This window comes from Coregonus lavaretus, assembly GCF_964263955.1.
Source record: "Coregonus lavaretus genome assembly, contig: HAP1_SCAFFOLD_161, whole genome shotgun sequence".
Lineage (NCBI taxonomy): Eukaryota > Metazoa > Chordata > Actinopteri > Salmoniformes > Salmonidae > Coregonus > Coregonus lavaretus.
In genome coordinates, this window is record NW_028161655.1 from 320776 (window position 1) to 335731 (window position 14956).

The 14956-nt window shown below is 43.5% G+C and overlaps 1 protein-coding gene across 1 annotated transcript; it reads right to left on the reverse strand.

The window, feature by feature from the left end:
• Positions 1–75: 75 nt before the first annotated feature.
• LOC311120254 (guanine nucleotide-binding protein subunit beta-5b) lies at positions 76–12179 on the reverse strand (the record flags this gene model as incomplete). Its single annotated transcript, XM_084194876.1, has 12 exons — positions 76–577; positions 1100–1266; positions 1918–2014; positions 2569–2617; positions 2884–2975; positions 3181–3324; positions 9072–9204; positions 9350–9426; positions 9590–9631; positions 10558–10694; positions 10990–11101; positions 12054–12179. 12 exons carry the CDS (start codon positions 12177–12179, stop codon positions 566–568), a joined length of 1188 nt encoding a protein of 395 aa, XP_084051002.1. The 3' UTR covers positions 76–565.
• Positions 12180–14956: the final 2777 nt, after the last annotated feature.

Consider the following 14956-nt stretch of genomic DNA (forward strand, 5'->3'; position numbering starts at 1 on the left):
AATACCACAGTCTCCATACTATCATCATCATCATAACCATAGCATAAAACACACTTTTAACACACCATTCATCAATCATTTAAATAACATGTATTTATTTCACAAGAAGAACACTATGATTACAAATTAACAATATTTCAAACACTCCCTCTTTCTCCCTCTCTGGCTAACCACAGTCTATGGTCTGATTGTATATAACAGTAGTATTGCACTTTCGATCTGAGCGATTGTTAGACTCTGGGCAGACTGACTGACTGGTAAACTACAGACTGTGAAGCAGGTAACAGGGGTTTAAAGGGGGACTAGGGTGTATAAACATTGACCTGATGAGCATTTGGTATAGTCCAACTTCAATCAAATAAATAGTTTCTGGGAGCCAAACCTAGATAGTTTATTATTGTGTGTGTGTAACTTAATAGAGTTTCTATAGGCAGACTCTTTCTGCGGCAGTGTGTGCTCCAGGGGCACTCTGGGTCTACTGGTCACATGACTCTGGTCCTGACCCTTAACCTCTGACCCCTGACTTCCAGCGGTTCGGTCTCGCTCTGATGACATCACAGCAGCTCTAGGCCCATATCTGTTAGAGAAAGAGCACAGAACATCAGTAAATCACATTGTATTCATTAAGACATTTGAACAACAACACAAAAAGTACATTACAGTAACCCGGTCTAGACCCCAAAGAGCAAGCAGCAGCATAGTGGCAACGAAAAACTCCCTGGAAGGAAGAAACCTTGATAGGAGTCAGATTTTTGGGGAGATGGAGAATCCTAAAATGCTAAAATGACTAAAATGTCAAATGTAAGTGAGATCACCAGAGGGAACACTAATGCTGTGTTACTGTACTTCCACAGACATTAATGAAGAACAACTACTACAGTATCTCTCAGTGGGTGGTTTCCATGTCATATATTGTGGCTACAGAGGAAAACAGAAGTATGTACTAGATTATTGTGATGTGGGGATTATCTGATGCATGACTCTGCAGAACCAGGGTTTACCACAAACTCTCCCCCTCTCTCTAGCCCATAAGGTGTTGTCCCTCCTTGTTTAATCTCCCTTCCGACCCCCCTACCCCTCTCTCTCTCTCGTGTCTCACCCGTAGAGTGTTGTCCCAGGACCCAGAGCAGAAAGCGGTTCCATCAGGAGAGACTCTGAGTGAGCTGACTCTGTTTTCATGACCAAACAGGATGGCTACTCTGGTCCCCTTCAGGACGTCCCACACGTTGATGGTGTAGTCATTATAGCCAGCAAACAACAGACGACCTGAGAGAGAGAGAGAGAGATTCTAGAATATTAGCTAGAGGATATCACAGAACAGATTTATTACAGTTTAAAGTGCATTTGACAGAGGCTAATAGAATGAATAATAAATCAGCTCTAAATTCCATGGAATACAGTGGGTGGTCAAATGTAGCAAAACTCCAGATGGCAGAGTGGATTAAATTCCCCATCTTGGCTGAAGTATGATCTCTATCACAAGTTTGATAATTAACTTTAATCTTTATACAGCCATATAAAAACAAAATACTTTGTACCGCTACAATCATATAACACACAGAGAATTAACGTTTTTTGGGGGTATAATCCAGTCTCGGCCTACACACAAAATCAGATAAGATCAAATAAAATCCCTTCACGGTTATCAAGGCCATGGCAGTATATCTATTGCATCATCACACCCGGTAAGAAAGAAAGTGAAAGAGGCAAAGTGAAGATGGGAAAGTATTGCCTGGGACAACAACATCCAATAATAACAGCACAACAACACCAGTAAATGTCCAACAGCATAATTGTAAATCTGTTCACGATTGGGGGACCAATGCATGTTTAGTTGACTCTAGTCTCTGTTTAGAGGAAGCTAATAAAAATAGGTATTATTTGTCAAATAGTTGATGACTTTTGTCCACATCTTACCACTAAGAGAGAAGTCAACACTGGCGGCTCCAAATATGATGCTGTCTTTGGAGTAGATGGACACCTCACGATCAGCCCTGAGATCAAACAGACGGCACTGGAACACACACACACAATCAATGGGACATTAAAAAATATATTTATTTTTTAACCCATCACATGCTAGTTTAATTCTGTGTTGTGAACTCAAAGGCCCAGCATTTTTCCTCATGAGAGACAATAAAGTCACATTGTAATTTTCCCATGAGGTACAATAAAGTTATATTGTAATGTATTGCATTTTTGCTCCTTGGCCCGAATAACACTTCTCAAAACAATACAAACCTGTGTAGTAATGTAAAACAGTGGGATGCTTTGACACATGTACTGTATGATGTGGTCAAAGAAAAGAGTGGTCTTTGACCAGTGACATCACAGTAAGATAACATAATCTCTCTGAGATAATCGATTAAATCAATGGTGTTATTGAGACAGACTGTCCGACTGCCACACACAACACACATAATCACATCAAAGGTAAATCATCTCTCAAGTGTCACCATATTCCCTTTATAGTGCACTACCTTTGATTACAGCTTTTTAGTGGCAACTATGTGGCTTTGCTCAAGAGTAGTGTACTAAGTAGGGTGTATAAGTGTGTTATAAACTCACTGTAGAGTCGTCAGAAGCAGAGGCAAAAGCATCGCCACTGGGGTAGTACCTGGAGAGAGAAAGAGAGCGAGCGAGAGTGAGAAAGAGAGAGAGAGAGAGAGCGAGAGAGAGAAAGAGAGCGAGCAAGAGAGCGCGAGAGAGAGAAAGAGAGAGAGTGAGAGGACTAAAGAGGATGACATGGGCACTAAGCTGTATGAAGGGTTAGGTTTAGGGTCGATGGATGCTGTACTGTAGAGATTATGTGGATACTATAAAGATAGGAGATCTGTAGACAGTGAGGCTGTATAAAGGGTTGATGTGGATCCTGCTACTTACTTGACACAGTTGATGTCAGAGTCGTGGGTATCAAACGACTGGACGTTCTGCCCTGAGCGCAAGTCCCAAACGTTAGCCTTCTTATCAGAACCCTGGAACGAACACACAGACAGGTTAGGGGAGGGGGGAGAGAAGAGAGAGAGAGAGAGAGAGAGAGAGAGAGAGAGAGAGAGAGAGAGAGAGAGAGAGAGAGAGAGAAAGAGAGAGAGAGAGACAGAAAGAGAGAGAGAGAGAGAGACAGAAAGAGAGACAGACAGACAGACAGACAGACAGACAGACAGACAGACAGACAGAGACCCCGGAGACGAAGGTGTTTCCAGTCTCAGAGGGGGCGAGGTCCAGAGTGAGGACATCAGCAGAGTGACCGTGGAAACTCTGCAACAGCTGACCACTCTCCACATCCCACAGCGCACTGGTACCGTCACCACTGGACGTCAGGATCTACACATACGCACGCATGCAACGCGCACACATGCACGCATGGACACACACGCACAAGCAAACACACAAACAGTTTGTCAGAATATTGAAACACACACTATGATGTATTCCTAAACATGGGGCAATGTGTGATCCTCCTACCCTTTTGTGGTAGTTTGGGGTAATATAACTACAGTGCCTTACAAAAGTATTCATCGCCCTTGGCGTTTTCCTATTTTGTTGCATTACAACCTGTAATTTAAATGGATTTTTATTTGGATTTAATGTAAAATGGGCAAACACAAAATAGTCAAAATCGGTGAAGTGAAATGAAAAAAATAACTCCAGTCTCGGCCTACACACGAAATCAGATAAGATCAAATAAAATCCCTTCACGGTTATCAAGGCCATGGCAGTATATCTATTGCATCATCACACCCGGTAAGAAAGAAAGTGAAAGAGGCAAAGTGAAGATGGGAAAGTATTGCCTGGGACAACAACATCCAATAATAACAGCACAACAACACCAGTAAATGTCCAACAGCATAATTGTAAATCTGTTCACGATCGGGGAACCAATGCATGTTTAGTTGACTCTAGTCTCTGTTTAGAGGAAGCTAATAAAAATTGGTATTATTTGTCAAATAGTTGATGACTTTTGTCCACATCTTACCACTAAGAGAGAAGTCAACACTGTAATTTAAATGGATTTTTATTTGGATTTAATGTAAAATGGGCAAACACAAAATAGTCAAAATCGGTGAAGTGAAATGAAAAAAATAACTTATTTTAAAAAATTCAAAAAAATAAATAACGGAAAAGTGGTGCGTGCATATGTACAGTGAGGGAAAAAAGTATTTGATCCCCTGCTGATTTTGCACGTTTGCCCACTGACAAAGAAATGATCAGTCTATAATTAATGGTAGGTTTATTTGAACAGTGAGAGACAGAAAAACGCATATCCAAAATCGTATAAATTGATTTGCATTTTAATGAGGGAAATAAGTATTTGACCCCCTCTCAATCAGAATGATTTCTGGCTTCCAGGTGTCTTTTATTCAGGTATTAAGCTGAGATTAGGAGCACACTCTTAAAGGGAGTGCTCCTAATCTCAGCTTGTTACCTGTATAAAAGACACCTGTCCACAGAAGCAATCAATCAATCAGATTCCAAACTCTCCACCATGGCCAAGACCAAAGAGCTCTCCAAGGATGTCAGGGACAAGATTGTAGACCTACACAAGGCTGGAATGGGCTACAAGACCATCGCCAAGCAGCTTGGTGAGAAGGTGACAACAGTTGGTGGGTGATTATTCGCAAATGGAAGAAACACAAAATAACTGTCAATCTCCCTCGGCCTGGGGCTCCATGCAAGATCTCATCTCGTGGAGTTGCAATGATCAAGAGAACGGTGAGGAATCAGCCCAGAACTACATGGGAGGATCTTGTCAATGATCTCAAGGCAGCTGGGACCATAGTCACCAAGAAAATAATTGGTAACACACTATGCCGTGAAGGACTGAAATCCTGCAGCGCCCGCAAGGTCCCCCTGCTCAAGAAAGCACATATACAGGGCCGTCTGAAGTTTGCCAATGAACATCTGAATGATTCAGAGGAGAACTGGGTGAAAGTGTTGTGGTCAGATGAGACCAAAATCGAGCTCTTTGGCATCAACTCAACTCGCCGTGTTTGGAGGAGGAGGAATGCTGCCTATGACCCCAAGAACACCATCCCCACCGTCAAACATGGAGGTGGAAACATTATGCTTTGGGGGTGTTTTTCTGCTAAGGGAACAGGACAACTTCACCACATCAAAGGGACGATGGACAGGGCCATGTACCGTCAAATCTTGGGTGAGAACCTCCTTCCCTCAGCCAGGGCATTGAAAATGGGTCGTGGATGGGTATTCCAGCATGACAATGACCCAAAACACACGGCCAAGGCAATAAAGGAGTGGCTCAAGAAGAAGCACATTAAGGTCCTGGAGTGGCCTAGCCAGTCTCCAGAACTTTATCCCATAGAAAAACTGTGGAGGGAGCTGAAGGTTCGAGTTGCCAAACGTCAGCCTTGAAACCTTAATGACTTGGAGAAGATCTGCAAAGAGGAGTGGAACAAAATCCCTCCTGAGATGTGTGCAAACCTGGTGGTCAACTACAAGAAACGTCTGACCTCTGTGATTGCCAACAGGGGTTTTGCCACCAAATACTAAGTAATGTTTTGCAGAGGGGTCAAATACTTATTTCCCTCATTAAAATGCAAATAAATTTATAACATTTTTGACATACTTTTTCCCCTCACTGTATTCACCCCCTTTGCTATGAAGCCCCTAAATAAGATCTGGTGCAACCAATTACCTTCAGAAGTCACTTAATTAGTTAAATAAAGTCCACCTGTGTGCAATCTAAGTGTCACATGATCTGTCACATAATGTCAGTATATATACACACACCTGTTCTGAAAGGCCCCAGAGTCTGCAACACCACTAAGCAAGGGGCACCACCAAGCAAGCGGCACAATGAAGACCAAGGAACTCTCCAAACAGGTCAGGGACAAAGTTGTGGAGAAGTACAGATCAGGGTTGGGTTATAAAAAAATATCAGACACTTTGAACATCCCACGGAGCACCATTAAATCCATTATTAAAAAATTGAAATAATATGGCACCACAACAAACCTGCCAAGAGAGGGCCGCCTACCAAAACTCACGGACCAGGCAAGGAGGGCATTAATCAGAGAGGCAACAGAGACCAAATATAACCCTGAAGGAGCTGCAAAGCTCCACAGCGGAGATTGGAGTATCTGTCCATAGGACTACTTTAAGCTGTACAAAAAAATAAGCAAACACATTTAGTGTTCGCCAAAAGGCATGTGGGAGACTCCCCAAACATATGGAAGAAGGTACTCTGGTCAGATGAGACTAAAATTGAGCTTTTTGGGCATCAAGGAAAACGCTATGTCTGGCGCAAACCCAACACCTCTCATCACCCCGAGAACACCATCCCCATTGTGGTGGCAGCATCATGCTGTGGGGATGTTTTTCATCGGCAGGGACTGGGAAACTGGTCAGAATTGAAGGAATGATGGATGGCGCTAAATACAGGGAAATTCTTGAGGGAAACTTGTTTCAGTCTTCCAGAGATTTGAGACTGGGACGGAGGTTCACCTTCCAGCAGGACAATGACCCTAAGCATACTGCTAAAGCAACACTCGAGTGGTTTAAGAGGACACATTTAAATGTCTTGGAATGGCCTAGTCAAAGCTCAGACCTTAATCCAATTGAGAATCTGTGGTATGACTTAAAGATTGCTGTACACCAGCGGAACTCATCCAACTTGAAGGAGCTGGAGCAGTTTTGCCTTGAAGAATGGGCAAAAATCCCAGTGGCTAGATGTGCCTAGCTTATAGAGACATTCCCCAAGAGACTTGCAGCTGTAATTGCTGCAAAAGGTGGCTCTACAAAGTATTGACTTTGTGTGGGGGGGGGGGTGAATAGTTATGCAGGCTCAAGTTCTGTTTTTTTGTCTTATTTGTTTCACAATAAAATATATTTTGCATCTTCAAAGTGGTAGGCATATTGTGTAAATCAAATGATACAAACCCCCAAAAAATCAATTTAAATTCCAGGTTGTAAGGCAACAAAATAGGAAAAATGCCAAGGGGGGTGAATACTTTCGCAAGCCACTGTAATCTATGTCCATTCCACAGAGCTTAACTACTGGGGTGTACCCAGCTAGCGTACAACGTTCTGAGAACCATATGTTTCTTAGAGCTTGGTGAGAGAGTGGTTGTCCTATGATTATTTTGCATACAACCTTCCCACAACTTTCTGTGAACGGTGCAGGATAGTTGCTTGGCTTTGAACATTCTCAGCACATTTAAGGAACTTAACAAAAAAATTATATTTTCTTGGTATTTCATTACTTTAACAGAAAGTTTCCTAAAAGTTCAAACATGGTTGCATTTCATTTCAATTTTGGTAATGTTCTTGACATTGGGAATGTTCTCAAATAGTTCTGAGAACGTTAAGAAACAACGTTCTTCTGTGGGAATTTCAGTACTTCAGCATAACGTTTCCTACAGGTTTCCTTATTGGTTCTATTTAAAGTAATGTTCTCAAATTGTTCAGAGAACGTTAATAAAACTTTCCATAAAAACCACCAGAAAACTTTTGTAACATTCAGAGAACATGCTAAGAATGCTATTCAAAAACATATACATTCTGTTCTTAGCATCAACAAAACTCTCTCTATCCTCTTGTTAATTGTGTTCAGGTGTTTTGGCCGCGCCCATTAATTGGCCACACCTGATCTTAATGAGTGCTTGTTTCCTTTGAAATGGGGTCTGTTTGAATAGACACAAATTAACAGCTTTGTATGTGTGAAACAACATGGCATGCTAGCGCCATCCTGGTGGCGCAGTGGACTAATTCCATGGACAGAGAACAGAAGATTATAGGTTCAATTCTCACTGATGCCGTGTCACACAAAATAAATGTATTTGCTTGATTAATGCCTAAGGAAATTAATTTCCAAGTGTCCATTCATGCTTGGACGTCAAAAAAGTTAACCCCAAATAAGCTAGCAGTGTTATTAAACGTCTTATTGAAACATTCAGAGGAAGTTATTCAAAAACCTCCAAATAACCTATAATTAAGTTCGAATTATAATAATAATGTATATTCTCAGAGTGTTAATAAAACCTCCCAGGAAAACGTTCAAGGAACCAAAGTAAAACATTCTCACAACCTCCCTGCAACCTAAAAATGAACATTCCCAGAACAGGACACATTTTTATTTCTGTTCTCAAAACGTTGACATTTTTTCAGTTTTAACGGTCAGGAAATGTATGGCTTCATTCTCACAACCAATGTGAAACCAAAATCACATGTTCCCACAACTTCCAAGGAACCAAATGTGCTAACTGTATATTCACTAGGAAGCAAACAGAACCAAACGGAAGATATGAAACATCCCCCTGTCAGTCAGACAAAGATATGAAACATCCCCATCAGACAATAAAGATATGAAACTGAGACTGAACTGAGACTGACTGGGACAATGTAGTCTCAACTCTCCACAGCCCTGTGCTTTATTCCTGTTAGAGGAGAGGAGATGTGTCTGTCTCTGTGTGTTTCCTGTATTATATTACAGCTTCCTCTTTACAGGTCCCTCTCCTCACAGATGTGGCACTTAAAACTCTTGACCACTTCTATCTCTTCCTCTACATCTCCTCCACTCTTTCTTTCTCTCTCTCGAGAGCGCAAGCTTGACACACACACAGGCAAACACACAAACACCACCCCACGTTCACCCCGTCCACACGCACACAGGCAGCAACAGCCACTAACAGACCCCAGTACATTAGGTAGACAGATATTGTGAGCGTGTGCCCGTAGGTATGAGTTTTCAGCTCTGACAGATAAAGGCCTCTTAATGTCTAGTAATACACTCATAATGGAGGGCCATCTCTCTCTCTCATCACCTTCTCTCTCATCACCCTCTCCTCTCCTCTTCCTCATCCCCCTATCATTCTCAACAGTTCCTCTCTGTCTAGCAGAGATGAATTATTAACAGCCTTATATCCTCCATCTAATATTATCTTCCCTCTATTCCTCCCTCTCTCTATCCATTCTCACCTCCTTGTTCTGAAAATCTCAAATCGATTTCCTTCTCCCTCTCTCCTCGTTGTGTTGTGTGCGCCTGTGTCTGAGTGTGTTTGTGTCTGTGTGTGTGCGTGTGTGGGTGTGCGTGCATGTGTCTAGTCCCTAACCTGCATGTCAGAGTTGGTGAATGTGCAGCCGGACAGGTAGTTGGTGTGCATGGCAACCGACTTCTTCTTAGCCGCCAAGTTCTCGTCCTTGTCCAATGAGAGAGGGTACACCGAACACTTATTATCCAATCCCCTGTCAGACAGAGAGACAGACAGAGGAGAGAGATATTTGTTGGCCTTTACTTTAACATCAAGCCCTCAAGCCAATACTTTAGCATCAAGCCAATACTTTTCTTGGGGCTAAGGGGTTAAAGGTCAGAGGTTAGGGTCAGACCCACCCACAGGCGATGGCACAGCCAGAGGGGGCGTAGGCACACGCCATCACCCACGTAGTCGGCATGGTCACTGCATGTTCCTAGAACACATTGTGCATATACATTAACGTAAATAAGCACACTCACTCCACTCTCTAGTGTTAATGGAACTATGCTCTTAGCAGCCTGGTTAAGACTGCTCCACCATGGGACTGGATTAGGCAGCCATTAGCGCACTCACACACTCAGGCTGCTTTTACTAACCTTATTGGTGGTGAAAGCATCCCACACGATAACCTTCCCATCCTGGTAGACAGAAGACAAGGAAAAGAAGCATACAGATCACATGGACATACAGGGAGAGATTACCATTAAATGCCTGGTGAGAATAACATGTTCAGTGTGTCTGAGAATGGAGGAGGCAGGGAGGGAGGGAGAAATGAAGAAGGGAGGTGGGAGGGAGGAAGAGGGGAGGTGGGAGGGAAGAATGAAGACGGGAGGAGGGAAGAAGGGAGGGAGGAATGAAGACGGGAGGAGAGAGGGGGAGGAGGGAAGAAGGGAGGGAGGAATGAAGACGGGAGGAGAGAGGGGGAGGAGGGAAGAAGGGAGGGAGGAATGAAGAGGGGAGGAGAGAGGGAGAGGAGGGAGGAAGGGAGGGAGGAATGAAGAGGGGAGGAGAGAGGGAGAGGAGGGGAGGAGAGAGGGAGAGGAGGGAAGAAGGGAGGGAGGAATGAAGAGGGGAGGAGAGAGGGAGAGGAGGGAAGAAGGGAGGGAGGAATGAAGAGGGGAGGAGAGAGGGAGAGGAGGGAAGAAGGGAGGGAGGAATGAAGAGGGGAGGAGAGAGGGAGAGGAGGGGAGGAGAGAGGGAGGAATGAAGAGGGGAGGAGAGAGGGAGAGGAGGGAAGAAGGGAGGGAGGAATGAAGAGGGGAGGAGAGAGGGAGAGGAGGGAAGAAGGGAGGGAGGAATGAAGAGGGGAGGAGGGAGGAATAAATAAGGGATGAGGGAGGGGGGAGGAGGGAAGAGTAATGGATGAAAGTTGGGTGTCAGGGAGTTCAGCGCCATGGACAGGGCTGTGACTAAAACACACTAATTACAGTAGAATAGAAGGAGGACGGAAGGCTAGAGGGCGAGGGGGAGAGGGTGGAGAGGGAGGAGAGAAAGGGGAGGGAGAATAGGGGGAGAGGGGAGCTGTTCAGGCCTAAAGTTTGGGATAGCGTGTGTGTATGTATACCTGTGAGGAGCTGACAATGCGTCGTTTGTCTTTGCACCAGTCCATACAGAGCACCTTGTTACCATGGCCCTTCAGTGTCCTCCTAGTCTTCATGTTTAACTCACCCAGAGCTTCTGCCTTCTCAGCTACCTTCTCCACTACACACACACACACAGTTAAAAACTCCAGTAATGACAATGAATTGTCGTGTAAATTAATAAATAGGATCTTTTTTGATCACCCTGTTGCAGGAGAACCTTCCTGCAATGCACTATATTAACTATATTCTGGTAGCATATCTAATGCGGTTTCATAGCCACGGGCAAATCTCTGCAATAATGGACCTTACATATCGGATATAATAACAGTTTCAGCGCAACATGTTTGGGGTACAGTCGGTAAACATTTAGCGCATCGCGAGGCCCCTCTCCCTCCCTCCCATTAAACACTCACACTCCACATCGTGCAGCTTCTTCCGCTCCTCCTCGAGCTTCTTCCTCAGCGTCTCGCTCTCCGCCTTCAGCGACTTCAGAGTTTCGCCGCTCGCAAGGCCCTGGCACGCCATCTTTAGAGGAGAGGAGGAACAAAAGAAGGGAACCGGGGAAAGGAAAGAAAAGGGACCGGCAAGACCATGTTTTTAGTCGCGCACTGGCTGCGCCTGTCAAGGCGGCTGTCTGCTTTCCTACAGCTGGGGCGTATTCATTACGCCAATTCTGTTGCAAAACGTTTCTTAAACGGAAGCAAACGGAACGAAACGGAGAGAGACCTACCTGAATTTGTCCAATATAAACTCTCGTTTTACTTCCAAAACGTTACGTTTTGCAACTGTTTGGACTAATGAATATGCCCCTGATGCTGCTGCCGCGCTGACGTTCTCCTTCTCTCCCCCTCTTTCCCTGTCTCTTCTCTCACTTGCTCTCAGGCAAGTCTCTACCTCTTTCTCTCTCTCCCTCTTTCTATATCTGTCTTTCTCGCCCCAGAGATGCCACTATGACTGTCTTTGGTAGTAATTTCACTAAATATAGCCTATTTTTTTCTCTAATAATATTAATTTAAACACTTTACAGGAAAAGCACAGTTTCCTTATTTTATTGAACCACATTGCAATGAGTTTACTTGTTGAAATGTATGTGTTTTCCCTTTAAAAAGTGTATTTGCACCTATAGTAGGCCTATTGCTGTTTAGAGAAGTGAAAGACAAGGTTGCTATCAGTGTGGATGAGCTGCCAGAGAGAAGGGAGTACAGATAAGATGAGGTGGTGAATTCATCCAGGCATGGTGTGAGTGTGTATGTGTGTGCGTTCTGAAAGAGGCTCTCTGCTACTGTATATCAGACAGATAGGGAGGCTGCATTCTCAGAGGGGGCCCTCTCCAACCCCCTAAAAATACATAAAGAATCTCAAATCTACCCCTAACCCCTGGGCATTTGTGAAGATCTTAAAGGATTGTATAGGTCCTGGATGGAGCAGTTAGATGGGTTAGACTCAGAGGTTAGAGGTCAGGGGTTAAGGGACGTACAATCTCCATGCATAGTGAGCAGTAGTTGATGGGTTCAGTCTTGATGTACAGGTTCATCAAGGGGCGGTTCTCCGAGCAGCTATCACACGGCCCGAAGGTGATGGCCACAAACGTCTGGTCACACATGGCTGCAGCTGGTTAACCACACACCTGTATAGGGGAGAAGAGGAACACAACGTTAACATTCAGGTATGAGAGATAACACACACACACACACACACACACACACACTGTTATCGATTCACCTGAAGGAAGCATTGCTATTTTGTGTGTGTGAGTGAGAAAGAGAAAAAGAGATGGAGAGAGAGAATGTGTGTATGTGTGAGTCAGTTAGCTAGAGATAGTGAATAAGAGACAGAGCGAGAGGAGAGAATGAGAGAGAGGGAGTGAGTGTGTGTGTAGGTGTGTGTGTGCTGCCAATTGTATTGAGGATAAGCAGTGGGTAATCTCCCTCCTGCCTGATCCTGCTCAGAGAAGGAGAGAGCAGTAGGCCTATTTTGGGAGACGCACACACACACACTTGGATGTAAATTATTATACATTGTGTATAATGGTTGGGATAGGTAACTGCCACTGATAGTGATAGTCTGGGGAATGAATCATAGACACACAGAGCTGGATATGGACCTGCAATATACACAGTGTAGAAATAGAACAGATAATATCCTGCAATATACACACTGTAGAAATAGAACAGATATATAATGACCTGCAATATACACACTGTAGAAATAGAACAGATAGATAACCACAATCTGATAGACAAATACTGTATAAATACATTGCTGGCTGTAACAGATACAAAAGGGTGGAGATATACACACTGTAGAATTATACAACGGGTGTATCTAATCCTGAATGCTGATTGGTTAAAACCGCATTCCAGTCGGTGTCTATTCCACAAATTGCCACCGGCTAAATCTGACGTTAAAATGCCTATTTACTCTGTTCCATCTGACTGCGCAATCAACTGTCTCCGCAATCAATTGTCTCATCAGCCCAACCAGGCAACTTATAAACTTGATCTCCACTATAAAAAGCATCTAGACATTATCTCACATTTCTTTTAGACTAACATTTCGTTTTCAACAGCGGAGATTTGTAAAAAAGTGTTAAACAAATCAGAATATTATTTATATTTTATATTCTTCAAAGTAGCCACCCTTTGCCTTGATGACAGCTTTGCACACTCTTGGCATTCTCTCAACCAGCTTAATGAGGAATGCTTTTCCAACAGTTTATTGGTAAAATTGCCCTTACACAGCCTGGAGGTGTGTTTTGGGTCATTGTCCTGTTGAAAAACAAATGATAGTCCCATAAGCGCAAACCAGATGGGATGGCGTATCGCTGCAGAATGCTGTGGTAGCCATGCTGGTTAAGTGTGCCTTGAATTCTAAATAAATCACAGACAGTGTCACCAGCAAAGCACCCCCACACCATCACACCTCCTCCATGCTTCACGGTGGGAACCACGCATGCGGAGATCATCCGTTCACCTACTCTGCATCTCACAAAGACACGGCGGTTGGAACCAAAAATCTCAAATTTGGACTCATCAGACCAAAGGACAGATTTCCACCTGTCTAATGTCCATTGCTCGTGTTTCTTGGCCCAAGCAAGTCTCTTCTTCTTATTGGTGTCCTGTAGTAGTGGTTTCTTGGCAGCAATTCGACCATGAAGGCCTGATTCAGGCAGTCTCCTCTGAACAGTTGATGTTGAGATGTATCTGTTACTTGAACCCTGTGAAGCATTTATTTGGCCTGCAATCTGAGGTGCAGTTATCTCTAATGAATTTATCCTCTGAAGCAGAGGTAACTCATGAGAGCTAGTTTCATCATAGCGCTTCATGGTTTTTGCAACTGCACTTAAAGAAACTTTAAAAGTTCTTGACATTTTCTGGATTGACTGACCTTAAAAAAGAAATAGTTTACCAACTGTTTCCAACACAACTGCATGACATCAAGATAACAAACATATAATATAGTTCTTACCTAGTGAGGGAAGTTGGTCTGTCTGTCAGACGGTATGCTATCCTGAGGAGAGTGTTTTCCTAGGTTAGTTAGAGGATTGGAGGCCAGGGACAGAGAGGGAACACTAAGCTACTTACCAAGGGCTTTGACCGCGCCACAGTAATACCCTCAGGTACACAGACCAGGTACACAGACCAGGGCTACGTCCCAAATGGCACCATATCCCCTATAAAGTGCACTTCTTATGTCCAGAACCCTATGGCCTGGTCAAAAGTAGTGTCCTGGTCAAAAGTAGTGCACTACAAAGGGAATAGAGTGCCATTTGGGACGAAGGCCAGGGTATTAGGACTGGGTAGAAGCTGTCCGTAATCACTGGTCCAAGGTCAGATTGTTTCTCATTCTCTAATGGCAAATGTTATTGTTGGTGGTAAAGGTTATCTGATCCTAGATATGTTGTTAATAAGGGCTGTATTACCTGTTCAGACCTGTCAGCTAGTCACTGGACGGTCTGAAGGCAGAAATAGTTAACGTTATAACGTATTCAATATTAACTGTTTAACATTAGGTTTTAAACTTAAAAGCTAAAATTCCATGGCAGAATGTTTATAAGTAATACAATATTATAATAACTGCTATATTTTCATAATCCATTCATGACCACAGCTTGCCTTTCGCTTTGGACAAAAAAAATAAACAAATATTTACAGTGCTGAATTCCTTTATTTGTCTTTTACAGAGTTTGACAATTTAAACTTATTCCAAGTTTCTTAATGGTGAACACATTCACAAGTACAGCTACCAGGAATTATACACACAGTCCAGTTCTCCTGATGTACACATGGGACTCGAGAGGAGAGGAGAAAGAAGCGAATAGAAGAGAGGAGATGAAGAGGAGAAGAGCAGAGTTCAGCATCTCTACCACAGGTGGACTGT